Here is a 27,893-nt window from a genome sequence, read left to right on the forward strand (position 1 = left end):
TTGCTAGAACTCCCAGAGATAACACCCACAAGGCTGCAGAGGAACCAACAATGCCATGGCCCACTGGGTCTGCCTGACATCACAGAACCGTCCACCCACCCATGGCAGGCCACACATCCCGCTTCGTGGACCACTCACCGAGAAGGCCATATCCTCAGACAGCAAACTTTAACCAATCAAAGAGAATTTTGAACTATACCGAGTACGTTTTCTACCCACAACAGAACCAGATTAGCAGTCGGTAAGTGAAAGACAAGAGAACAATCCCCAAATTCTCGGAAATTCAACAACATGCTTCTAAATAATCTGGGGGTTGAAGCAGGAGTGTCAAAGGAAATTTGAAAATAAAAATAAATGAATGAAGTTGAATGAAAATTGAAACGAAGTTGAAAATACAACATATGGAGGCACCTGGGTGGCTCAGTTGGTTAAGCATCCAACTTCTCTGTTCAGGTCATGATCTTGCGGTTCGTGAGTTTGAGCCCCATATCAGGCTCTGTGCTGACAGCTCAGAGCCTGGAACCTGCTTTGCATTCTGTGTCTCCCTCTCTATTTGCCCCTCCCCTGCTCACACTCTGTCTCTCTCTCAAAAATAAATAAACATTAAAAAAACAAATTAAAAAAATAAAACATATCAGTTTGTGGGGTTTAGCTAATATAGTGTTGACATTTGAAAAGAGAAAAACTATTCATCAATAATCTAAGTTCCTAGCTCAAGAGCCCAGAAAAAGAAGAGAAAGGAGACAAACAACAACTAAAAGCAAGCAGAAAGAAATTTTAAAAAGAGCAGAAATCAAAGAAAATCAAGACATGAAAATGAGAGAACGAAACAAAAACACGTTATTTGTCAAAAAAGTCAGTAACACTGACAAACCTCTAGCTCAACTGGCAAGGATAAAAAGAGAAGAGACAAACCATCAATGTCGAATGAAAGAAGGGCATCACAGAGGATCTTGCAGACATTGTAAATCATAAATTTGTCACAAATGTCAGATATTTGACAACTGAGAAGAAATGGACTAATTCCTTGAAAACCACAAAGTACCAAAACTCAGCAGGATGAAACAGATACGCGAATAGTCCCATAACCGTTAAAAAAGAGTCTATAATTAAAAGTTCCTGAAAAAGTTCCAGAGGTTTTCAAATAGAGAATTTCTCCAGCATTCACGGAATTAACACCAGTCGTACAAAATCTCTGCCAGTGAAGAGAGGAGGTCCTCTCATTTGAGTCCCAACTCATTTTATGAGGTCGCTATTACCTTAACACCAAGGTACAACAGACAGTACATAAAAATAAAGCTGTACGTCAACACCTTTCGGGAGCTTAGGTGCATAAATCCTCAAGAAAATATTAGCAAACTGAATCCAGTGATGTTTTAAAACAATTGTACATCATGAGCAATTGGGGTTTGTTCCAAGGATGCAAGGCTAGTTCAACATCAAAATCAACCAATGCGGGAATGCAAACTGGTGCAGCTGCTCTGGGAAAACACTGTGGAGGTTCCTTGAGAAATTAAAATAGATCTACCCTATGACCCAGCAATAGCACTGCTAGGAATTTACCCAAGGGACACAGGAGTGCTGATGCACAGGGGCATTTGTACCCCAATGTTTATGGCAGCACTTTCAACAGTAGCCAAATTATGGAAAGAGCCTAAATGTCCATCAACTGACGAATGGATAAAGAAGATGTGATTTATATATACAATGGAATATTACTTGGCGATGAGAAAGAATGAAATCTGGCCTTTTGTAGCAACGCAGATGGAACTGGAGAGTGTTGTGCTAAGTGAAATAAGTCATACAGAGAAAGACAGATACCATATGTTTTCACTCTTAGGTGGATCCTGAGAAACTTAACAGGAGACCATGGGGGAGGGGAAGGAAAAAAAAAGTTAGAGAGGGAGGGAGCCAAACCATAAGAGACTCTTAAAAACTGAGAATAAACTGAGGGTTGATGAGGGGGCGGGAGGGGGGAAGGGGGGCGATGGGCATTGAGGAGGGCACCTGTTGGGATGAGCACTGGGTGTTGTATGGAAACCAATCTGACAATAAATTATAATTAATAATAATAAAAAAAAGTCAACCAATATAACCCATCATATCAATGGGCCAAATCACTTGCATGTCTATTTCTTTGTCTTGATGTCTGCTTTCCAGAGGACCTGAACTTTATTCATTTGCTAAGGGCTATGTACCAAAACCCCATAGCAACTTAAGTTGATAAATGTAATAGTGACACTTTAGATGGATTTTCTTTACGATTAGTTACAAGGTAAGGACGCCCAGTGGCACTGCCAGTGTTTAATGCACTGTTGTGGAGATCCTAGACAATGCCATAACAAAAGAAAAGGAAAAAGAGGTATAATGAACATCTACCTAGAAAAATCAGAAGAACCATCAAACTACAGTTGACTTTTTTTTTTTTTAACGATTATTTATTTTTGAGAGAGACAGAGCACGAGCAGAGGAGGGGCAGAGAGAGAGGGAGACACAGATTTCGAAGCAGGCTCCAGGCTCTGAGCCATCAGCACAGAGACCCATGCAGGGCTTGAACCCATGAACCGTGAGATCATGATCTGAGCCAAAGTCAGATGCTTAACCGACTGAGCCACCCACGTGCCCCAAACTACAGTTGACTCTTGAACAACATGAGGGTTAGAGACACTGACACCCATGTAGTACAAAATCCCCATACAACTTTGGACTCCCCAGAAATTTAACTACTAATAGCTTACCACTGACCAGAAACCTTATTGATAACGTAGTTGATGAACACATATTTTGTATATTATGGGTATCATATACTGCATTTTGACCATAAAGTAAGCTAGAGAAAACGTTATTAGGAAAATCATAAGAAAAAAATCTACATACAAGCGGACCCATGTAGTTCAAACCCATGTTGTTCAAGGGGCAACTGTATTAGAACACATACAGGACTTCAGCAAGTTTTCCAGACCATACACTAAAATTGAAATGATACACAGAAGATTAGCATCGCCCCTGTGCAAGGATATGACATGAAAATTTGTGAAGTATATCATATTGTTAAAAAAATTTTTTACTGTTTATGTATTTTTGACGGAGAGAGAGAGAGACAGAGAGAGACAGAGACAGAGCATGAGGGGGGGAGGGGCAGAGAGAGAGGGAGACATAGAATCCGAAGCAGGCTCCAGGCTCCGAGCTGTCAGCCCAGAGCCCAACGGGGGCTCAAACTCATGGACAGTGAGATCATGACCTGAGCTGAAGTCGGATGCTCAACCGACTGAGCCACCCAGGCGCCCCACATATTTTTATTAAGGAGGGCCCTTGTAATGAGCGCTGGGTGTTGTATGAAAGTGTTGAATCACTAAATTCTACACTTGAAACTAGTATTACAGTGTATGCTAACTAACTGGAATTTAAAGAAAAACTTGGGGAAAAAAAGGAAAAAAAAATATCAATGGTCTTTTTCTCTGCTAGCAGTAACCAACTATTAAATATAATAAAAGACGCAAATTACAATGACTACAAGTATGAAATATCTAGGAATTGGCCAAGAATCCAAAATCCTTCTATGTGGAAACAAAAACGCTAATAAAGGAGACTGAAGATCTCACTAAATACAAAGACATCCCACGCTCTTAGATAGGAACATTTGATATTATAAGATGGTTGATTCTTTTTAGTTTAACCTATGAATGAAATGCAGTATCAGTTGAAATTCCAGCTGGATTTCTTTTAAAGGAACTCAAGGAAGTTAATTGAAAAATACATACAGAGACAGATCTATGAATAGTGAAGTCAATTTTAGAGAAAACAAAGGGAGGGTGTGTCCTGCCAGATAATGGGATGTGGTAAAGGGTGTTTTATTTTATTTTATTTTTTTTTAATTTTTTTAAAATGTTTTTTTATTTATTTTTGAGACAGAGACAGAGCATGAGTGGGGGAGGGGCAGAGAGAGAGGGAGACACAGAATCTGAATCAGGCTCCAGGCTCTGAGCTGTCAGCACGGAACCCAACGTGGGGCTCGAACTCATGGAGTGTGAAATCATGACCTGAGCTGAAGTCGGATGCTCAACTGACTGAGCCACCCAGGCGCCCCAAGGGTGTTTTAATAAAGCCATTCCGAAACCAACACAAGGGCAGAAGGACAGACAAGGGAAAATGATAAATTGGAGACTGACCGGCGTGCTTGTATGAGACTTAATAGAAGATAAAGTATAAAAATAAATTAACGGGGGGGAGGCGCCTGGGTGGCTCAGTCGGTTAAGTGTGCGACTCTTGGCTTCAGCTTACTCAGGTCATGATCGCACAGTTCGTGCATTCGAATCCTGCATAGGGCTCTGCGCCTGACAGCACAGAGAATGCTTGGGATTCTCTCTCTCTCTCCCTCTCCCCTTTCTCTCTTTCTCCCTTTCTCTCTCTCAAAATAAGTATTTTTCAAAAATTAATGAATGAATTAATGGGTAAACAACAGACTGCTTAGAGAATGACATGGGACTACAGAATACAGAAGAAGAAAGATAAATTGCACCGCTACCTAATCCCAGACATGGGGGCAGACTCTAAATAGATTAAAGACTTCAATGTGAAAGAGACCGGAAATCAACAGAGAGCAGAGAGTGCTGAAAAGTCCTCAAACAAAAGCACAAACCATTAAAAAACAAACAAACAAAAACAATGGCTCTCATTACATCAAAATTCAGGCTCTGTTCAGTGAGAGCTAAGATACCAATGGCAGATATTAACAATGCAGGTGCATGAAACTATATGGGGTTATTGCTGAGCATAAACCAGGAACTTCTAGAAAAATAACCCAGGGAAAGTGGGTAATTCAAATAGAAAAACAGGGAAATAAATATACGAAATATATATACGAAATATTTTCAAAATAGGAGATCCTAATTGCAGTTTCAGGTTGATAAATGAGGAAATAGGGGCATGATATTATTTAGACACGTTTTATTCCAGAAGAACAAAGGGGGAACATTTTAAAAAGTGGTTGCCTCTTGAGAGCGTGGCTGAGCGTGGGGACAGTTGGGGTGGACATTTTTCACTACAATTTGATCTTCTAACCATGTGCATGCTTCATTTTGTTGATATTTTTAAATTTTAAAAGAAAAGGAATTAATGACAAATAGCCTCAGCCACATCTTTCAAAAAGTTAAAGGAAATGTCTCACTCAGGAGTCACCCAGACAAAAAATGCTGTATAAAAATGAAAATCAACTCATAATAGACCAGAAGCCTAAATATGTGGCTAAGCCACAAAACTTCTAGGAGAAAGGAGAAAATCTTTTAAATCACTACTCACAGCAACCTCTGCCTGTCTTCACATGGCCTTCTCCTCAGGAGGGGTCATCTCCTTTCGCCTCTTAGAGGACACTTGTGATGGCTTTTAGGGCCCACGATTATAATTCATGGTAATCTCAGCTTAAAATCCTTAATCACAGCTGCACAGATCTCTTCTTCCAGATAAGGTAACATTTCCAAGTTCCAAGAATTAGGACTTGCTTGCTTGCTAAACACAATTAAATGCTACAGTTTTTTAATGGATGTCTTAGAATTTCCTAGAGTGTCATTTGCAAATAAATTTTTTTTTTTTTCCAATTTGATGTTTTACCCCCTTATTTCACAGGCTAGATTCTCCAGGAAAATCGTTAAATATAATTTAGGACTTTTTCTGTCCATGTTCATGAGGAAAACTATATGTAGTTTTCTCTTCATGTAATTTGTCTGGCTTTAGTAGCATAGGTACCAAACAGGATGAACTGAGAGGTGCTCTCACCTCCTTTCTTTCTGAAAGAAATTTGTGACTGATTGGTATTAGTTGTTCTTTAAATGTTTGATAGAATTTACTGGATCTGGACATTTTTGTGGGAAGATCTGAAAATACTAATTCAACGTTACATTTCTATTCAGATTTTCTACTTCTGAATGAGTTTGTTCTGATAATTTGTGTCTTTCTTGGAATTTGTTCATGTCATTCAAGTTGTCTACTTTGTCGGCATAAGCTTGTAATATTCTCTTACAATCTTTCTGATTTCTGTCGGAATGGTAGCCATGTTGCCCCTCTAAGTTCTGATTTTGGTAACTTGTGTCTTCTGTTACTCTCTTGGCCAGTCCAACAAGTACTTGCCAATAGTTTCATTAATTTTCTCTATTTTTCTGTTTTCTATTCATTGATTTCTTCTCTTTCTTTCTTTCCTTCGGGCTCAGTTTGCTCTTCTTTTCCCACTTTCCCAAGGTGGAAATTGAAGTTATTAATTGGAAACCTTTCTTCTTTTCTAATCCAGGAGTTTAAAGCTACAAATTTCCTTCTAACCACTGCTTTAGCTGTGTCACATAAATTTTGCTGTTACATGTATTCAGTTCAGAACATTTAAGAAGCTTCCTTTGTGATTCTCCTTTGATCCATGAGTTATTTAGATATTTGGGGTTCTTCCGGTTTTCTTTCTTTTAAAAAAAAATTTTTTTTTAACGTTTATTTATTTTTGAGACAGAGAGAGACAGAGTATGAACAGGGGAGGGGCAGAGAGAGAGGGAGACACAGAATCTGAAACAGGCTACAGGCTCTGAGCTGTCAGCACAGAGCCCGACGCGGGGCTCGAACTCATGGACCGTGAGGTCATGACCTGAGCCGAAGTTGGACGCTTAACTGACTGAGCCACCCAGGCGCGCTTCTTCCGGTTTTCTATTGCAGATCTGATTTAATTGTGTTGTGGACAGAGAACATACGTTTTATGATTTCAATCTTTTTAAATTTATTGAGCCTCGTTTTATGGCCCAGCATGTGATTTGCCCTGAAGACTGTTTCACATGCAGTTGAAAAGACTATGTATTCTGGAATTTCTGAGTAGGATGTTCTACAAACGTAAATAGGTCTGCTCCAGTCAGTTGACTGTACTGTTCAGGACTTCTTTACGTATGATTTTCTTTCTTGTTCTCAGTTATTTAGGGTGGGCTTTTTCAAATCTCCCAACTATTCCTGATAAATTATTCTTTCAATTATGTCAGTTTCGCTTCATGTATTTGAGGACTCTGTGTTTACGAGCATATATACACTTACAATTGTTGGGGTTTCACTACATATTGATACTTTTATCATTCCGAAATGTCTCTGTTTGTCTGTAGTGATAGTTCTTGAAAGTTCTTTCTGATACTGATACAGGCCACGCCAGCTCTTTCACGGTTGTTTGCATGGCATACTTTTCATCATTACTTGTGTCTTTGAATGTGAAGTTTCTTATAGACAGCACAGGTTTTTTAAAAAAAATTTAGTCTGCCTGCTAACCTCAGCCTTTTGAATGTTTTGTCCATTTACCTTTGAACGTAATTCTCTATATGGTTGGGTTTTTGCTATTCATTTTTGCACCTCTGTCCTTTACTGCTTTCTTCTGTGTTGAATAGCTCTTAGTTTACTATCTTAATTCTTCTCATTTCCCCAGCAACTTCTTGACTTGATGGAGCTTCCCCCTGGCAGATTCCTCAGAAGGGCTTATGAACATAGTACCGAGCTCTTATTTTAAATTGTTTATCTACCAACTTCTTACTTGAAAGACAGCTTTTCTGGATATTTGATTCACATTTCTTTTTCCCTTGAATCTCTTGAAAAGGCTGCTCCCCTTTTGTTTTGCTTTGCATGTTGCTTCTGGAAGACGACTTTTTGCTTTACGTGTGTTCCGTCATCATTTAGCCGCCTACCCCGTTTTCCGTTCTACTAGGCACTAGATAGGAAAATAAAGTTTACGTATTCTCCACAGCATAATCCGTACTGTGGGTGTGGGTAATGGGTGGTTTTGTTTGATGTCCTCATAAGGACAATGTTTTGGAAGGGTGGAGATAAGGGAAGACTAGGTGGCCACAATCGTCCTCACACACTGTGTTCTGGGACACAAAGGTTTTACATCCACAAGGAAAGAGGGCATCAAGCCCGCACAGCAGCAGATCACTGACTTATCCCGCAGATTTTAAGATGCACCTTTTCCACCCATGTGACGATACTTGTTACTGAAGTGCATCTTACAACTGGCATATTACAGAGCCGTTCTAGTGGTACATAAAACAAAAGCATACAGTCCCGTTGGTGCAGTTCTAGATTGGAAATACCGCTCTCGTTTCTGTCCCAGCTTGCTCAGAGCCCCACATCTCCTGAGTTGGAACCCAGCCGTAGACATCACAAAGGGAGGAGTCGTTTGGGTACTTCCTCTCCTGTGGATGACGATGCCGAGTGAAAACGGTCCCCGAATGGTTTCCGTGCTGCCCACCCCAGCCGCCGATGGAGCGTTCCAGAGCCCTCTTGTGGTTTCTTGGGAGAAATACGTGCCCTGCTTCAGGTTTGAGGGGAGTTTTCTCTCAGCATTCTGCCTCAGTTTTACGCAAGTTTACTGTTCCTAGCATATGTTTCTTTTGTGGTGCATGTACCTGGATGCTGGTTATTGTAAAGTTTTAACAGAAAGACTTTGGTTTTGGGTTTTGTTCAAAATGCTGCTATGTTTCAAGGGCTGATGTCAGACAACATGCGTTGTTTTCACCATCTTTCCCAGGCACTTCTATCATTTTTAAAAAGTAGCAATGAACATCTGGATGTTGATTTACAAAATATTTTAAAAGTAGCTGAAAAGTTGCTATCATCATCTGCTAATAAAAATGATAGCTCTGGGGCACCCGGGTGGTGCCCAGAGTTGAGTGAGTTGAGTGTCCAACTTGATTTTGGCTCAGGTCAAAATGGATCATGGGACTGAGCCCTGCGTCGGGCTCCACACTGATCGTGGAGCCCGCTTAAGATTCTCTCTCTCCCTCTGCTCCTCTTCTGCTCTGCTCGCACTCTCCCTCTCTCTCTATTAAAAGAAAAACCCCACAGCTCTGGCATACGTGTAGTCACAGAGGCCTAGGCTCCCATCAGTAGAAGTCTAGGGAATTCCAGATAACATACACTGAAGAAAGACACTAAGAAATGTACTTCATATTCTTTTTTTTTTTTTTAAATGTTTTTATTTATTTCTGAGAGAGAAACAGAGGACGAGCAGGGGAGGGGCAGAGAGAGAGGGAGACACGGAATCGGAAGCAGGCTCCGGGCTCTGAGCTGTCAGCAAAGAGCCCGACGTGGGGCTCGAACTCTCGAACCGCGAGATCATGACCTGAGCCAAAGTTGGAAGCTTAACCGACTGAGCCACCCAGGCACCCCTGTACTTAATATTTTCTAAACACAGACACCAAGACTACTACCCTACCTAGGTGGAAAAGTGAAAATCCGGAGGCTATTCTGTTGAACACATTACACATGCATATAGACTGATTATCAGGAATGTAGGTTTATTTCATTAAAAAATATAACGAAAAGATACATCCCCCAAAGACAGTACTGTATCCTTTAAAGCAGCAGCAATCACAAGGCACATATGTACGAAATACCTCAAGCAAAATAGAAACTAAACATTAAAAAATATGTTATTTAAAAAGATGTTGAAGACCGTTTGTTAATACGAACACATATTATAAAAATGGCATTATAACTTTTTTTTTTTTTTTTTTTTAACAATCTTACTCCTTTACCTTTACTAAGAGAAGAAACAACGGTGTAATATTTACACACTACCTTGTGGCACACGGCACAAGAAAAAACAGATAGCTAAAGTCCAGCTTAAAAATTTTATTTTTAGTGCATTCACATTTTTAGATATTTGGAATTCATAAGCTGAAAATAAAAATAATTTTCCTTCGCTTAGAAAAAGACAGTAGTTATATGTCCTTAGGCAAACCTACTCTACAAAAAAGGAATACATTCAAGATATTCTAAAATATCAAGGACATGATTTCTATTCTGGGATCGTCACAGTAACCCTCCTCCTAAAACAGATTAGAAGTCAACACACAATAAATGTGAAGGTCAATTATATTAAACTAAAATAGTATTTGATTTAAATTATTGCTCACTTAGGAAATACAATGAGTAGTCATTCTCCAGTTAGGGATGCTAAGGTAAGCTGTTAGAAATGTATATAAAAACTCTAGGATTCAAATATAATGAAAAGGTTGTCGCAACAGCACAAAGAGTGCTTCCTTACACATTAGCCACCACTGGGCTTCACAGGATGGAGACCGCGTAAGACGTGGCTGAATTAGATCCTCACAGACACGCTTTGTGTCCTAGACGGTGAAGTGCTCCTCTAAGCTTTAATGCTGCAGAGATGCTTTGCTAGGAAACGTTAGGAGTGCTCGCACAATTACTAGTAGAGGGAGAAGAGATAAACTGAAGCTCCATTTTTAAACGGCAACAACAAACGAATATAAAATACTAGTATAATAAAACACTTAAATAGTACTAAACCGCACAATTTAAATATCGGTTATATGCTGTCATTAGTTTTCTTCTTAAAAAACCAGTTCCTGGGCTTTTAGGGGTGTGTGTGTGTGTGTCTGTGTGTTTAAATAACCAGCATCCTCCTCGTGGCGGCCCGCCGAGTCCACACCCACGTGATTGGTCGGTGGCCACCCTGCCAGGTACCCGCAGGCCTCTTCCAGGTTGCTCGGCGGCAACTGGGAGGCCTGCGCGTGCCGCACGGCGACTGCCCACCTGGCCCTGGGACCCGCCTACAGCAGCACGGCCTGGGCCACCTCCTTGATTGTGCGTGCGGCTCTCTCCAGCTCTTCATCTGTCTGTTCCACTGTGACCACGACCCTGATGCTGAGAAACAAGGACACAGAAAATCGTCAAAGGAGGCTGTGCCACCTGTCACGGCACGGCAGAGCCGAGCGACTGTGGCAGGGACCCTCCGCCCGCAAGCCCGAACCCTGACGGGCCATTTTCAGAAGTCTGCCACTTGAGGCCCGACTGCAACCTTGTGGGGGGCTCTGGGTGCCGGGGGCCCTGCCTAAGGAGCACCGGGCCCAAGGCAGGAATTCATGTTTCTCAAATCAGGGAGTGTTTACGTGCTGACGCTCACATTTACAACTCCGTGAGTCGTGTGCAAGTTCTAGAATACTCGGAGGCAAGGCAGACATTTTTAAGTTTTCAGGAAACTGAACACAAAACAGTATCAGCTCTCCTGGGCACTCCTCCCTCTTCTCTCCCACCCCCCCTGCAAACATCCGGATGGTCCACTGGACACTTGCACTGAGCTGCACTGTGCTGGGCAGGGAGCACTGAGGGAACAAAGCAAGCAGGGACCCTGTTGTCCTGAGACAGAAGACCGCACCTTGCCTGGGCGCAATCAGAACGGGGTAGGCTCGTTAAGCCATTCAGGGCTGCTGCCTGTGGTCTGGCCCTCCAAGTCCGCACAGGCTCAGACTCCAGTCTCCCGGGTCCTCCCTGGGCCTTCCCTGCTCTCCAGCGTCTCTCTCGTCTCCCTCAAGCCGGTGTTCTGTCTCCCCAGATGCACCTGAGGGTCTCCACACCACTGCACAGCCTGCCGGACGCCGGCGTTGACAAGTCTGACTGACACACTCGATCTTCTGGGCTTGGCTTAAGTATCACCTGCCCTCGGAAGCCCGAGTCCCTTCCAGGCCAGACGAATCGTGCCCTCCCCCTGTGACCTCGCGGACCTCATGCTGTGACCCTGACACTTCATGCTCTGGGTGCCTACCTCCTTTGACTATATTTTAAGTGCCACTGAATAGCGCCGATTGTAAATCAAGAGTCAAGGTGCCCTCCCCCCACGCAGGGTTTCTTGAACCTCTCTAGATTTTCCCCACTGTTGCTTTCTTTTTCCCTGGGCAGTCTGGGAGTGTCTGCACTCCCAAATGCACCCCATGGCGTTCCAGCCAGCGGCCGGATGTGCCCCTCCTTCAGGATGGTCCTCCCATTGGACGTGGCTGGCACAGTCCATCACCTTCGAGGTGTGACAGACGCACATCTGCTCATCAGAACCTCGGCCGCCCCCGTCCAGTCCTGGGATCGCGGACACCTCTTCAGGTTAACTGGGAGGGTCCGGCGAGTCCTGGGGGGGCTTTACAGGTAAAATCTGAAAATGGCTACTTTAAGAACAGGAAAGAGGATGAGCTACGTTTTAGCGACACACTTCCTTATCCTGTGGCAGCATTTCAGACGTTTTCGCAACAAAATACGCTTTATAGAGTTTTTCAAGTAGCAAAAGCAAGAGTCACGTCACATTTGAACGTCCACCCACCTCGGCGGAGGGAGGCACTTCTCCTCTTTCTCCAGGTAGCGTGCCTGAGTTAACGCGATGCTCCTGTCCATGCACTGCGTGAAGAGAAGGGACACGTTTGCGAGCTGGGCCGCAGACACGGCGGGCATCCCGACGGGAGGTACTCTGCAAGGCCATCCTTAACCGCAGGTTAGTTCATTTTCCCAGTCACAACAGCGAGAAGGCAGAACGCCACAGACGTGCCCCCAGCGGCCCCGCCACCTTCCGCGCCTCCGCCCAGACCTCCTGCCGGGCGTTCGCTCTGCGAGGCCCCGTGAGTGGCCCAGGCCGTGTGGCCGTCAAGCACTGTGAGTGAGACGCAGCCAGTGCCACGGACAGATGGGACTTTTCCTTTTCCTTCATTTACGTTTAAATAGCCACAGAGGACTAGGGGTTTCCATTTTCAACAAAGCACAGTCAGGACAAGGGCAACAGTACCAGCAAAGCCCCGTAAACTAACCAAAGCTGAACTTGGTCGTAAACGGAGGACGGTTTCACAGCCCAACAGCCTACACTTCAGGTACCAGCAACTCCTCTGACGGCCGTGGGCACCTCTGCCCAGGCGCTACCAGGCTTCAGAGTCTGGTGTCACCCACGTTTTGCACAGCGTCCCCACACATTAACCACTTGTTGATATTTTTACAAAGCTAAGATATACTCCTTCAAAATTAAGGATAAAAATCCTATCGAAGTAATGGTTCATCAGGGTTTCTTTTTGGGGGATGAAAATATTTTGGGCTGAGGCAGGGGCACAACCTTGTGGTACATTAAAGGCCCCTCAACTCTATCTTCTAAAAGCGAGAAGTTTCTGGTATGCGAATTGTATTTACAAACAGTCAGAGGGGCGCCTGGGTGGCTCAGTCAGTTAAACGTCCGACTCTTGGATTCAGCCAGGTAATGATCTCGCAGTCTGTGGGTTCGAGCCCCGCGTCATGCTCTGTGCTGACGGCTCAGAGCCTGGAGCTGCTTCCGATTCTGTGTCTCCCTCTCTCTCTGCCCCTCCCCCGCTCACACTCTGTCTCTCTCTCTCAAAGGTAAATGAGCATTAAGAAAACTAAGGAAAAAAAACAAAAACAGGACAATCAGAGCAGGGGTGGCCTCAAGGAAGGAACCGCTGCTCCCAGGCTGGGCAGTGAGGGAGTCTGCTTGAAGAGGGGCCGTCCCGACCGCTGCCGGGCGGGTCTCCCTCTGCGGGAAAGACGGGAAACGGCAGCGGGCAGCGAGGCCAGACGGATACGGATGCTCCGTCTCAATGTACTTGGAGAAGTTAACTGCCCGAGAACACCCGGACCGGCTCTGATCCTAGGCCTGGCTAAGAAACGTCCTAAACCATCGCTCTTTATAAAAACAGTGTCTCGTCAGGCAACTCAACAAGAACTTAGCGAAACCGGGTTCTGCAAAGCTTAAGTGAAAGTTCCAGCGCCACAACCATCCCTTCTCAGATACGGAACACGGAGTGTGGAGCGGAGCTTAGCGTGGGGACGCAAAGACACCGCAAGACCCCGCGTTTCTGCACAAATGCGGCTTCCGGACCGTGTGCGCGCCCCTCCCCCGAGCCCTGCCCGCTCTCCCTCAGCTCTCCCCAGGATGTCCTCCGGCTGGGGCCTCAAACGGGGTCCGGCATCGGTGAGCTGTGCAGACTGTCGCCTTCTCCTCCGTTCTGAGGACGGGCCCCCCTTCCGTCGCCTGCCCTCTGCAGTGTCTGTGACTCAAGGAGAAGGAGGCCCCCACGGCCACGACGTCTTGAGGACTGAGGACGGGGGCTCCCGTGGCAGGAGTGCGGCCCTGGCCCTGCGGCGTGAAGCCCGTGTAGAGCCGTCCCGCGGGGGCCGGAGGAGGCGGGGGGGGGGGGGATCAGGGGGGGGCTCGAGGCCCCGACAGGCTGCTCCGGGCTGCGTCCATCACACCAGCGGGCACTCCTGCTGAGAGCACAGGCTGGGCCGTCACATGGAGCTGGTGTGACCGACCTGACTCTGCCTGTGGCATCCACTCAGCCTGCGTTTATTGTACAAAGCTGTCGCGGCACGTCTCTAAGAGCCCTAACCTCGAGGATGCCGTCCTTTCTCTTCGGCCCGTACGCACGTACGTGACATCGCAGTAAAAACGCGGACGGGGTAAGAGGCGCCAGCGGGAGGTCAGTTCCCGTGAAAGAGAGTCTGTCTCTGTCGAGTTCGCAGAGCCGCACCCGGGGGGGCCCCTGTGGCACCTGGGCCCTGGGGAAGGGGCGTTGTGCCAGCCGGACTGCTCATCACCTCTGGTTCCGTTTTATAAGCTGACAGACTCCAGAAGGCCACCAACTGCATGAAGCCCCCCACCGACCTGTCCTTCCTGATGGCGGCTTCACACACTGGAGGAGGGAGGGCGGCTAAGAAGCCGAGATCGGCCTCAGCCCCGTTCTCCATACCGACCAGCCACACCACCGCGGAGAGACCCGACCTCCCGGCCACGGTCAGCCAAGGGCACACGACAGACAACAGCCATCATCCTGACGTCCCGGTGACCTCGGGGCAGAGCTCCTGGAAGGGACCGCCAGGACAAGCAGGACGAGAAGGCAGAAAGAAGCCTGCCCCATTCCCAGGCACATGCTAGCCGCACTGCAGTCGGGGGAAAGGCAGGGCCGTCCCAGCACGGGTGCTCGCGGGGTCCCAGGCCCTTCCATCCGAGCGTGAGCACGAGCAGCATGCGGGGGGAGGGGGGGGGGAGGGGACAGGGCTCCAGGGAAGGGGCCGGTGGTCTTCCCCAGGGAGTCATTTCTTAGTTAATAATGAAGTTACAATTAGTAGTAAAATCACTTTCAGGAGACACAGATATTTAAATCAACCTCCAAACTAGGCCTGGTGAAGAAGCGATCTTTCTTCCTTTCCAGTTCCAGTCTCAGCTGCGTTGGGGGTTCACCCCAGACGCCTGTCCAGTGCCGCCTGTGACCAGCACTCATAATGCCATCCCCACCCACAGGTATGAAAGCCTGGCTTTGAAAATGCCGTGCGAACGGGTTTTCTGGAAGGCTAATTATGTAGAGCGCAAGGAAAGTGTATTTGATACAACGGAGCACAGAACACGACAACTTCAACGCGAGCAGAACCTGACCGGGCAGATACAGTGCGGCCTGTCAGCACAGATGTGTCCCGAAGGCCCGGGGACCAGAACGGTTCCACAAGAGGGCTGTGTCCCGGGGCAAAGAGATCTTTCCTAAGACGGGACACAGAAGACGCTGCTTGGGCTCGGGGTAGAACTACACACTTACGTGATTCACAATCTCCTGAAGAAGTTTAACATCTTCTTCTCGAGACCCAGTGCTCTCTTGTAGCTGCAGGTGAAATGCGGGAGAAACTGACTCTCCCACCACTTTTAGCCCAGAAATGCTGAAAGGAAACACACAGCGTAAGTCCCTTCCGGGTGCAACGGTGTCTCGCAGAAAAATAACTACGAAGTCTGCATTCATGAGCAGAGCAGAACCCTGTGGTTTTCCCAGGAGGCGTCACACGGCGGGGCTCCGATCCCACAGAGACAGCAGGGATCCGTGCTCCGGGCGGTGCTCCCTGGTGTAGACGCCCCTGCCCCTGCAGGGCCCGCTGTGAGTTGGCGGGAAGAAGGCTCCCTGTCCTGGCGGACGTCACTGGCTCACACAGCACAGAAAACAGGAGTCATCCCCAGGCTTCCACCGGGAGGGGAGGCCTGTGGGCCCTGCTCCCGCCTCCCCGCCTCCCCAGCTCTGGCGGCCCCTCCTCACACACCCGCTGGGTCCCGAGGGCTGGCCCTCACGCCCTCTCCTCACCTGTCCCTCTCTCTGTCTTCCACTGCTGGCTAGTAAGCCGGGTCCGGCCCCAGGATCACCTCCTGCGGCCTCCCTCCCAATTCGCTCCTTTCGGGAAGCGTCTACACATTCATTTTCTATTACTCTACCTCCTTCATGACTACTTACTGAGACTGGTAATGTTTCCTTGCTCATTTATCTTGTCTTTCATAAACGATAGAGATGAGTTCTAACACTAAAGACGCTGCATCTTGACCACCGGAAGTATGATCAGATTACGAAGTTCCTTTCTTATTTGCATGTTTACTGTTAAGTTTTACTTGGATTATGATTATCTTCATTTTAGGATTAATAGCACGGACATCTGCAGCTTCTCAGGGAGGGAGAGAGATTTCTTTAGGCGTGAAATCTCGTGTTTTCAAATCATTATTACAGACGTCATGAGACCCGCACATCAGGTTCATTTACAGTCTGTGTTTATCCTGTGATGATAACAGTTTGATTTTTGACCCACCTGCTAGACTGACTACAAATGGTGGCATATGACTGTCGGAAACTGAGCTGCACGTTTTAAATTGCCTTCATTACCCAGCTTCCCTTAGAAAGATCTGCTTTTCCCTCAGAATATAATGGGCGCAAGAAGCACTTTCTAGTACACGGATTCCTTCAACATGTTTAGGACTCAATGAGCTTTCCGAAATGACCGTGTGCCAAGTATCAAGGGAGGTGCAAGAAGCTAACTTCACTGGCCTTTCAGACCACCAACCAAGACCGGTAATCTGGGTCTCCTTTCCTTAAATGTAATATGTGCTACTAGGCTTCTCAATAAACCAGGTAGCAGCACAGTGCAGAAAAATACATCATCAAATAGGGGTTTACTCCAGAATGCAAGCACGGTCTAACAGGAGACAATTCTAACAGTGAAATTCAGCATGAGACAAGTCTATGATTTTTTAAAAAAGTCTCCAAGTCTAGGAATAATCTGATCAATACCACCTACAAAAAAACCCGTAGTGCAACATTTCGTACTTTAAAACAACCAACTGAGCTACCCATGCGGCCGTGATGTTTCACACTTAATGAAGAAAGACTTTTAGGTTGGAAATGACAGAAAACATCTATTACTACTATTACAGAAGATGTCTAGCGACCTAGAGCAACGCAATGAAAGAAAAAAAGAACTAAGATGTTTAAGAATTTGGAGGAAGAGAGAATAATTGCCGCAGACCATAGGACCTCTACATACATCATCACACACAGAATGATACAAACGTCTAGAATAAATAAGAGCTTGGAAAGACTGCTGGAGATCAGATCATGAGGACACAGCACAAATGCCAGAGAAGACTGGCTACCAGCTGGCGGGAAGGTGGGGTCACGGGAAAGAGGCAGTTAAGAGAAGAGAGGACAGAGCGTGCTTGAACGCTAATCAAACCGCTCGGAACGGGTGACGGCAGAAAGGGGACGGCCGAAGGCGCCGAGTCCTTACGGAGGAAGAGCTATGACTGCAGGAGGCAAGCCTCCCAGCCCACCCCCCGCCCCCGCCCCGGTTGTCACACCAGGGAGGAGCGGTGTGGATGCCTGCGTGCGTGCACGTCTGTGAGGGAAGATGTGGAGGTCTGAGTGACAGCGTGAGGCCGGGCTGTCTGCCAACACTGGGCGCAGGGCAGACAGGGATCTGGGGGCTTCGGAGGAGAAGACGGGAGGGCGGAGGAGGGCTGGGCTTACAAAAGGGGCACACTGCTACCACCGGACAGAATGAAGGGCACTTCGGTTGGTGTTCCTGAGTCTACAGTGGCTCCAGTGTGCCGTGTTGGCACATTAACATTTCATAAGGCAACGTAACTGGAACCGACACGAACAATGGCTCCCAACCATAAATCATGCAAGAAGAACTTCTGTTACTATCGTGCAGACACACCCAGAACGGTAATTATTTCTGCCCCTACTTCATCTGCAACAGCCGCGATCTGCTCATTCATTCACTGTCCTTTCCTTTTAGAGAAGCTTCTAGTTCCCACATCTGGCAGTAAGTGGGACTTTCATGACTGAAAAGACACGTTTCCACCTTGGGAAAGACAAAAGGAAACACCTGGGCGACTGAGATCATTCTCGGTAAGACCAGAACTCTGCCTGGAGGCGTCACCTACCTGAATTTTTTCTTGACGCCAGAGCAACCTTAAAGAACTACTCTTGTGTCATTAAGACAGACACAAGCCAACACTCCTATGGTTCATTTCGATTTCACTTGTTTTTCTTCACTTAAAATAAACCTTAATAATTTTCTAAAAAGTATGGACGATATGAACCCACCCACTGTCATCTAATGACGCAGCATATAATGATATCATTTATGCGTACAGACGAGGAAAGATTCTCCATGTTGACCCCAGTTCTTACTGGTGACAGCGCGTTTGGTGCTTATCTTCACCTCTGTCCCTTATATACTGCTATCGCATTAATTAGCTTGTATCCCTTTAGAAAAACAAAGTCACGGTTCGTTAAGGCAACAACAAAGCAGGGCACCTGGGTGGCTCAGTCAGTTTCGTGTCCGACTCTCGATTTCGGTCCAGGTCACGATCTCATGGCTGTGAGATCAAACCTCACGTTGGGCTCTGCCGCTAAGCGTGGAGCCTGCTGGGGATTCTCTCCCCTTTCTCTCTGCCCCTCCCCCTGCTTGTGCGTGCTCTCTCTCAACAAATTATAAGTAATAAAATAAAACAACAACAAAACGATGCTCTGGTTTCAGGCCCACAAATTTGAAAGAACCGAGTTCCTCATTTCTTAGCCGCGAGTCAAACTGATCCAAGCCTATTAAATACACTCAAAACCAAAGAGGTGACATTCAAAATTTTTCACTAGTTGTTTAAACGTGGTACAGACTTTCAGTTCATTGAAAATATAGTTAACTTACCCTTGTAGAGCTTTATGGATTCGTTTGCACTTTTCCCTCAACACTGAAAAAATACCTGTGTGAAAAAAAAATATTTGGAAGATGTGATATTACTAATCTAAACGTATCTCTAAAGATGTTTAGTGTTCAAGCTCATCAACTTAAAATGCGGCCACCCCCCCAGACAGGAGCGCCTCTGGAGGCCCCGGCCCGGTCTCGGCGTGCCGCCCTCACCTCCTCGCCCACTCTGAGCGCAAGCTGGGGGAGGTTTCCCGCAACAGAACGAGGGCTCTCGTTCCCATCAGGAGTCTATAAATAATCTAAGAATAAAAGGGTACAGATATAGTACTTATTTCTGGACCCTTAACGATTTGATAAAAGAGAAGACGCTATACTACCATTTGCTATCTTTTCTTGGACGTTTTCACCTCATTCACGGAAAATTAAAAAACTAAAACATGTGACCAAGAGGCACTCGTGCTGGGCCTTCTGACAAGCAAGCCAATCGATGTGCACGCAGACACACGTTTCCTGATTCTCTGAATTAAAACCAATGTTAAACATTTAGAGAGTTAAAGAATCTTAAGTTTAGAAATACCGGGTTAAGGCCTGCTTTTCCATTTGTTTCAGGCTCTGTGAGGAGGTGCCACCCCAACCCAAGGCCACGTTTGAAATGTAATCAACCTGGCCTAATAAGGAAGCTTGAACGGCCGGTGAACCGGATTTGGCTTCAGTACCAAATAACGAGTCAAAGGCTGAAGGAAAAACTGGGTAAGCTATAAATTATGTGCAAGGGCACCCGCAGCAGCACACTTCAGCTGACTTCTCGAATGACAACAGGCCCGGAGCTGACCCCTCCTCCTGGCGTCTCGGCCCATCCGCCCAGCCTGGGAGCCGGCCCAGCCCTCCGGCCGGCCGGGAGAGAAGCCCACACAGAATCCCCTGAGCGGACGACATCCCAGCCGCGATTCTCCCCACAAACGCCAGGCAACATCATCCGGAGGCACCGGCGTCTGGTGCACACGCCCCTCCGGCGAATGCCTCCGAGAGCGCGCCAGCAGCCTGGCTGACGTGAGCCGTGAGGCCCGGGGTCCTGGGGGCAGAAGACCGTACCTGGGTTCTCCTCCATGATGTTGAGAGCCTCGATCGCAGCGGCAGCCAACAACGGGGGCAGCGAGGCTGAAAAGCAGTAACCCTGGCCGGAGAGTCGCTGAGAAGAAACAAACAAGGTAAAGACATGAATACGCTTTTTTTTTTTGGGGGGTGGGGGGGAGGGCTAAAAACCCTAAAGGCACCAAATCTGCATGACCTGCTAACGGTGCCTACAAATGGTAAAGTGGGAGGAGCCATGCACGTGTAAAAGATACGCGTAACAAAAACGAGACCTTTTTAAGAAGATATTTTCCAAATACAAACATGTCGAGTCATTCTCAGACAAATTGACTTACTTTTTATTTATTTATTTATTTATTTATTTATTTATTTTTTAAACAAGTTTCTTTAATCTTTATTTTTGAGACAGAGCGTGAGCAGGGGAGGGGCAGAGAGAGGAGGAGACACCGAATCCAAACCAGGCTCCAGGCTCCCAGCTGTCAGCACAGGGCCCGGCGCGGGGCTCGAACCCACGGACCGTGAGATCATGACCTGAGCTGAAGTCAGATGCTTAACCGACTGAGCCACCCCGGCGCCCTGACATATTGACTTTTAAATAAAGATTGCGACAAACCACGTCAGAGTGAAGCTGTGTGACTGGAAGTTACAGCTGAGTAACTTCTAACACAACCAGGGGGCATTAGTTTCAGGAGCTACTGTCTTTTTTTTTTTTTTTTAAAAGAACCCACCTGATGGTCAATTACAAAAGATCTGCCACAGCAGAAACCTCCAATAGAAGCGAGAGAATTCTCCATGTTGGCACTGATAAGGTCAATATCATCAATCTGCCAAAAAAGCAAGACGGTGGGAGTTATTCCTCAATTTAAAGAAAAAGTAAAGACCGACGTCAAGCCCGCAGACAACACTGCAGCACTGATCACGTTAACATCTTGGTTCAAATGAACCACCTCTGTGCCGATGAAGGAGAAGCCACACAAAACCTATGGTCACAAGCACGGAAGGTTTCGAAGCGTGCCTCTAAAGAGGCCCTTCGGCGATTTACCCTCAGTGGAAGGACAGAAAGAAATTAAAAGAAGAAACCCAAAGCTGCTTAGTACTACATATATTCTGAGGTTCAAAATCAGTCATTTCCGTGCTTCAACGAGGGTCTAGTTGGCCATGCCCCCAGAAGGTACCTGAGATAAATACGAACAAATCTATCAGAGTTTTGAACACTTTATCCCTACGTTCACCTTTTCAAAAATGCAAGGGGAGTTTTTCCAAACATGGCAACTGGTTCTTTGGCCACGCTGACCCGGGCAACGGACAAACCCCACTGTGCCACGTGGCCTTCTGAGTCGCCACCGTCTCCTCAACTCGGTGCTCCCGACTCCGTCCTCCCGCTCCAGCCCCAGCACCAAGGTGCACCTGGGCACACAGCGGCCGTTCAAAGCCACCCACTGACGCCACGATGGTGAGTGGTCCAATCCCACCTGGGGCTTCTCAGTGGTCCACAGACCCAACAAGGAAACCTGTTGGCTCTTACTTTCTAAAAAAACCTTTTATTATGAAAAACGTCAAAGACACACAACGGTAGAGAGGACAGAATAAACAACTCTCATCACCAGATTCAGTCACTACCAGCTCATGGGACAGTCTTCCATGTACAGCCTCCTCCTGCTCTCAGCATTTCTTTAGAGCAAATCCCCCAACTTCTTAAGAGTTTCATCTGTAAATATTTCAGTGTGCGTTTCTAAAGGACATGGACCCTGTCAAAAGCATAATCACGAGACCATTATCACACCTAAAAAATGAAAAATTTCTTAATGTTGCCGAATACTCAGTGTTCTAATACCTGCCTCACAAAGCTGGTTTTCTGCAGTATTTGCCGGAATCAGGATCCGATTGAGGTCCATCTACTCTGCACTTTTGCTCAGTGCATTTAATCACCAAATAGCAGTCTGCCTCTGGGGAAGGAGCATGTGTCACTCTAACTGGGGATACTGGCTCTGCTTCGTTATCGGTAGTGAGACGCAGATAACCTAAGGTGACTTCGTGTTCTTCAGTTCAACGTTTTGCCAGAGATCGGAAAGCTTTGATGCACAGGATCTGCAGAAAAGCTCCCCTCAGCTCCAGCACACAGGGGTTGGTGAAGACAGGCTCTGTGGGCGGGCAGACGCTGCTCCTCCCTGAGGCTCCAGGGGCTCAAGCCGCCGAGACTGGGGCAGGTGGGGCTCATTTGAACAGAACACGCGACCAACTCCCTCCAGCTCTCTGGGACCTGAGGCTTGGTGGCGCGTCTGCCGGCTGTGTTTCTGACTCCGTGTCTCCCTCCGTAGAGAAGTCACGGCCATCTGACACCCGTACACAGAACCCACTGAGAACACACAGTTGTAAATATCGGAGAGAACATCCTTTCACTGCCCCCATCGTACTTTTTTTTTTTTTTTTTTTTTGCCTTTTATATTTTATTTTATTTATTTATTTATTTATTTATTTTTTTTACTGCTTTTTTTTTTATTTTTTTATTTTTTAATATATGAAATTTACTGTCAAATTGGTTTCCATACAACACCCAGTGCTCATCCCAAAAGGTGCCCTCCTCAATACCCATCACCCACCCTGCCCTCCCTCCCACCCTGCCCTCCCTCCCACCCCCCATCAACCCTCAGTTTGTTCTCAGTTTTTAACAGTCTCTAATGCTTTGGCTCTCTCCCACTCTAACCTCTTTTTTTTTTTTTTCCTTCCCCTCCCCCATGGGTTTCTGTTATGTTTCTCAGGATCCACATAAGAGTGAAACCATATGGTATCTGTCTTTCTCTGTATGGCTTATTTCACTTAGCATCACACTCTCCAGTTCCATCCATGTTGCTACAAAATGCCATATTTCATTTTTTCTCATTGCCACGTAGTATTCCATTGTGTATATAAACCACAATTTCTTTATCCATTCATCAGTTGATGGACATTTAGGCTCTTTCCATAATTTGGCTATTGTTGAGAGTGCCGCTATAAACATTGGGGTACAGGTGCCCCTATGCATCAGTACTCCTGTATCCCTTGGATAAATTCCTAGCAGTGCTATTGCTGGGTCATAGGGTAGGTCTATTTTTAATTTTCTGAGGAACCTCCACACTGCTTTCCAGAGCGGCTGCACCAATTTGCATTCCCACCAACAGTGCAAGAGGGTTCCTGTTTCTCCACATCCTCTCCAGCATCTATAGTCTCCTGATTTCTTCATTTTGGCCACTCTGACTGGCGTGAGGTGGTATCTGAGTGTGGTTTTGATTTGTATTTCCCTGATAAGGAGCGACGTCCCATCGTACTTTCTAAGGGACTACGTTAGGGAAGTCTTACTGACTTTAAGAAACACACGCAGGCAAGTTTATCCGTTTCTAGAGAAAAGACACAGAAAGCCAAGATCAAACGCTACAGGCTACACAGACCGCATCCTAGGAGGCACCGCCGTGAGTTTCCAGGCTCTGAGGGACGACAGGCCCTGGTCTGGCGGACCTGGTCCCGTGGGCTCAGTGAAGGGACGGAGCCCAGGGCGGCACGACCCCGCACGCTGACGGGGAGCACCGCCTCGCGCCCGTGGTACGTGAACGTGGCCGGCAGGACGGAACCGCGTGTTTTCCGCATGAGGACACATCCCAGAAAAGGAGCAAGGGGCACTTACGCTGATTCCAAAATGTTCGGTGACTCCTCGACCATGTTCTCCCAGGACTCCGAACGAGAGGCTTTCCTCCAGAAAGATTCTTGCTTTGTATTTGTACTTTAACTTCACCTGAGTGGTAAACAGAACGCCACGTTACAGTGCTGGTGACCAGCACCGTCAAGAAGATACTGGGGAGAACAGTTACACCTAGGAGGGAAAAAGCACATCTGGTCCCCAACACTGGTGGGTCTGTAGCTGTGCACCTGCCCGCTTGCTGGGCGCGTCCCGAAACCCCGAATCAACACACAAGGCAGAGTGCGGAGCGGCACGCACGGAGTCACCCGACCTGCCTGTCCCCAGCCGAGGCTGACTCCTGCCTCCGCTCACACTGGAAACACGTGTCCTTTTCAGCGTCTATTTATCGCTGTGGTTTTGTGTATCTTGTGCTTTTGGCCGGTGGTTCCGGTTAGGACGGCCCAGCACAGCGCTGAAGTGAGGGCTGGCGATCTGAAGCGCCAGAAGGCTGTAAATGTATTTCGTCTTCCTTACGATTTTCTTAATGTTTTCTTTTTTCTAGCTTACCTTAAGGATACGGTGTATAATACGTATGACATACAAAACACGTGTTAATCAACTGTTTACGTTATGGGTAAGGCTTCCAGTCAATAGTAGGGTATTGAGTTTTCGGGGAGTCAAAAGGTATGTGGATTTTCAACTGCATGGGGGTCTGCATTGTTCAAGGGTCAAATGTGTCATGATGGTGAAGAGATTATATTTTATTTACTAAAAAGTTTTTTTTTTTATAATGTTTATTTTTGAGAGAGAGACACACACACACACACACACACACAACATGAACAGGGGAAGGGCAGAGAGAGAGGGAGACACAGAATTGGAAGCAGGCTCCAGACTCTGAGCTGTCAGCACAGAGCCCGACGCGGGGCTCGAACTCACGAACCGTGAGATCGTGACCTGAGCCGAGACCTGAAATGAAGTTGAGGCTTAACCGACTGAGCCACTTAGGCGTCCCAAGAGACTGTACTTTAGATGCTCTAAATTTAACAACAATATAGACAGTATAAGGCCAATTTTTAAAGACAAAACTGTAAGACCTTATGAATGTAGACAGCATGTGTTAAATACTGGTTTGAGTACACATAAAACTCCTGAGGAAATGTACATATTCTTCCCTCAGTGGCCTTATGCTTTAATTTGAATTCATGGCACTGTTTTCTTAATTCAGAAAAAGTTTTCATTAATATGCCTTTCAATCTGTTTTCCCTCTTTGCTTTCAGGCTTGTAAGTCAGTCCTTTCCCTTCGAAGGTTTAGATGCATCCTTTTCTGAATGTTCTTCTAATTACTTCATGTTACTTTTCCATGTACATGTTGGGAAGCTGAACATACGTATGTTTGTATAGCTTTTGCCCCCTATTTTTTAATGTATTTTTTGAGAGAGAGATAGTGTGAGCGGGGAAGGGACAGAGAGAGAGGGGGACAGAGGATCTGAAGCGGGCTCTGTGCTGACAGCAGAGAGCCTCATGTGGGGCTGGAACTCACGAACTGTGAGGTCATCACAACTCGGGCTGAAGTCGGACACTCGACCGACTGAGCCACCCAGGTGTCTCCCCCAAATGTTTAACTGATTTACTCCTAAATGATATGAATGTGATCAGTTCCACAACTGAATTAAAATACAGCGATTATCAACCACTAAATATAGATGGATTTTTATTAACAATGAATCAGCTAATTTGGAGAGAATTATACCTTTGCAACACTGTTTTCCATCCATTAGTATGTATGAGATATTGTATGAATGAGACAATTTCTAAATATCATGCTTCGGGGGCGCCTGGGTGGCTCAGTCAGTTGAGCGTCTGACTTCGGCTCAGGTCACGATTTCATGGTTCGTGAGTTCGAGCCCCGCATCGGGCTCTGTGCTGATGGCTCAGAGCCTGGAGCCTGCTTCGGATTCTGTGTCTCCCTCTCTCTCTCTGTCCTTCCCCTGCTTGTGCTCTTTCTCTCAAAAATAAACAAACATTTTTAAAAAATCATGTTTTAGGACATATTTAAGAATATTATGCCAGTACTGGTACACCAATAGACAAGTCGGTGAAACCAAACAGGAATCCCAAAGTCATAATCCTGTAATCTTTACATATTCAATGCTAATACATACTTGACCTGTTCCTTACGCTTTATATTTTGTTTCAAGGCTTGGCTGTATATCTATCCATCAGTACTGCTTTACTATCGTAGCCCTACATATGCAATTCTGGTATCTTCTGGCCCACTATACTATCTCCCCCATATTATTCTATCAGTTTTTGACACTCACAAAGACAAGGAAAGGAAAACCAATACAACACATCTCTTTCACTGATATTTAGAATGTGTCTAGATTTCCTCAAGAAACAGTAAAACACTTTAAAAACAAGGTATGAAATCCTTATTCTGAATCCTCATTCAGTTGATGGACTCAGACTCAAATTTCAATGGCTGAATTCAAGGGCGGTTCAACACGGGAAAATCAACTATACTAATAGGATGATGGAAGATCACATGATCAACTCATCACCTGATTCAGAGAAAGCGTCTCACAAAATCCAAATCTCTCATGGTACCAACACTCAACAAATCAGGACTAGGAAGGAACTTCCTCAACTGATAAAGGGCATTTATGGAAAACCATAGCTAATATCATACTCTGTCGTGACAGCCTGACAATCTTCCCCCTCTCACCTCAGTCTACACTGTACAGAAGGTTCTAGCCAGAGCAACAGGCAAGAAGAGGAAATACAAGACATCCAAATTGGAAAGGAAGTAAAACCACTTCTATTCACAGATTATAGGAGTTGATATATAGAATAAGACCCATAAAAATACTATTGGAGCTAGTAAGTTCAGTAAAAGTTCCATGATATAAGATCAAAACACAAAATCAGTTGTATTTCTATAAACTATCAGTGAACGCTCACCCCCCAAATCCCATTGATAATAATATCAAAAAGAATAAAATACTTAGGAATAAATTTAACCAAAAAGATGTAAGATCTGCACAGTGAAAACCACAAAACACTGTCAGAGAAAATTAAAGAGGATCTAAATAAATGGAAATACTCCCGTGTTCATGGATTTGAAGACTTAACATCAGTAAGATGGACAAACTTTCCACAGCAATCTACAGATTCAATACAATCTACAGATTCAATATAATCCTGATTCAGTATCAAAATCCAATCTCTATCGAATATCTATTATCTGTCAAAATCTCAATGGCTGTTGTTGTTGTTTTTTTTTTTTTTTTTTACAGAAATGGAAAAGTTGATCCTAAACTTCAAATGGAATCTCCAGGCACCTCAAATAACCATAACAATCTTACAAAAGAACAAAATTGGAGAACTCACGTGTCTTGACTTCAAGATTTACTATAAGGCTACAGTAACTGAGACAGTGTGGTACCAGCATAAGGACAGACATACAGACAAGTGGAACAACCCTGAGAGTCCAGAAATGGTCATAATCTCACGGGCTGTGAGTTCGAGCCCCACATCGGGCTCTGTGCCAATAGCTCCGAGCCTGGAGCCTGCTTCAGATTCTTTGTCTCCCTGTCTCTCTCTGCCCCTGCCCGGCTTGCACTGTCTCTGTCTCTCTCTCAAAAATAAACATTTAAAAAAAAAAAAAAAAAAAAAAGCAAGAGTTTTACAAAACACATCCTATATGATTTCATTTATAGGAAATTGCACAAAAGTCAAAACTACAGGCACAGAGAGCAGATCAACGGTGGTCTGGGGCCAGGGCTGGAGGTACTGACTACAAAGGCGTATGAGTGAACTTTCTGGAGATCGAAATGTTCTGTAACTTGACTGCAGCGGCAGAGATGAGGGTGTACAAATCTGCCAAAACTTACCAAACTGTACTGACAGTGAATGCATTTCATTAGCATGTCAATTACACCTCAATAAAGCTGGTTTTAAAAAGCTGAGTCTTGACTACCCTTTAAAGACCGGGCTGGCACGTAATGTTAATGTACTTCCCCGGTATGGCCTGAATGTGCTCCTGAGACCCGTTAGGCAAAGCGGCGCAGATGCGAGGCGTCACAAGTGCTCAGGGACAAGAGGCAGCACCGCCCGACAGCCCGAGTTCTAGAATCTGGAGTGACCGCGGCTGCTCACCAGCTCCGGGAGAGGACAAATAGTGCCCGTGTTCATGTACAGCCCCTCCACCACGATGAAACGTCGTGTGACCCGAGCCTTGCGAGGATTCTTTAAAAGACAAAAACAAACAAACAAACAATGACATTTTAAATTTCAGTAATTCCAAATGCAGAATCTGTTAGACGCTCCCTAGCACTCCCATCTGACA

At 45.9% G+C, this 27,893-nt stretch overlaps 1 protein-coding gene and 1 non-coding gene across 2 annotated transcripts in view; one reads left to right on the forward strand and one right to left on the reverse strand.

Annotated features, from left to right (window-relative positions):
- Positions 1-2,950: 2,950 nt before the first annotated feature.
- LOC122233300 lies at positions 2,951-3,053 on the forward strand. Its single transcript, XR_006210862.1, has one exon. It is a non-coding gene; the product is annotated as a U6 spliceosomal RNA (small nuclear RNA).
- Positions 3,054-10,496: 7,443 nt separating this feature from the next.
- SPTLC1 (serine palmitoyltransferase long chain base subunit 1) overlaps positions 10,497-27,893 on the reverse strand; it is a 53,612-nt gene continuing 36,215 nt past the window's right edge. The window contains exons 8-15 of the mRNA XM_007087825.3: positions 27,704-27,793; positions 23,549-23,656; positions 20,619-20,714; positions 19,891-19,987; positions 18,799-18,853; positions 15,375-15,492; positions 12,113-12,186; positions 10,497-10,671 (exon numbers count right to left, since the gene is read on the reverse strand). Coding sequence (XP_007087887.1) covers positions 10,578-10,671; positions 12,113-12,186; positions 15,375-15,492; positions 18,799-18,853; positions 19,891-19,987; positions 20,619-20,714; positions 23,549-23,656; positions 27,704-27,793 — 732 coding nt within the window. The 3' untranslated portion in view covers positions 10,497-10,577. The remainder of the gene's footprint in view (positions 10,672-12,112; positions 12,187-15,374; positions 15,493-18,798; positions 18,854-19,890; positions 19,988-20,618; positions 20,715-23,548; positions 23,657-27,703; positions 27,794-27,893) is intronic.

The sequence above is a fragment of the Panthera tigris genome, chromosome D4 (assembly GCF_018350195.1).
Source record: "Panthera tigris isolate Pti1 chromosome D4, P.tigris_Pti1_mat1.1, whole genome shotgun sequence".
NCBI classification, from domain to species: Eukaryota; Metazoa; Chordata; class Mammalia; order Carnivora; family Felidae; genus Panthera; species Panthera tigris.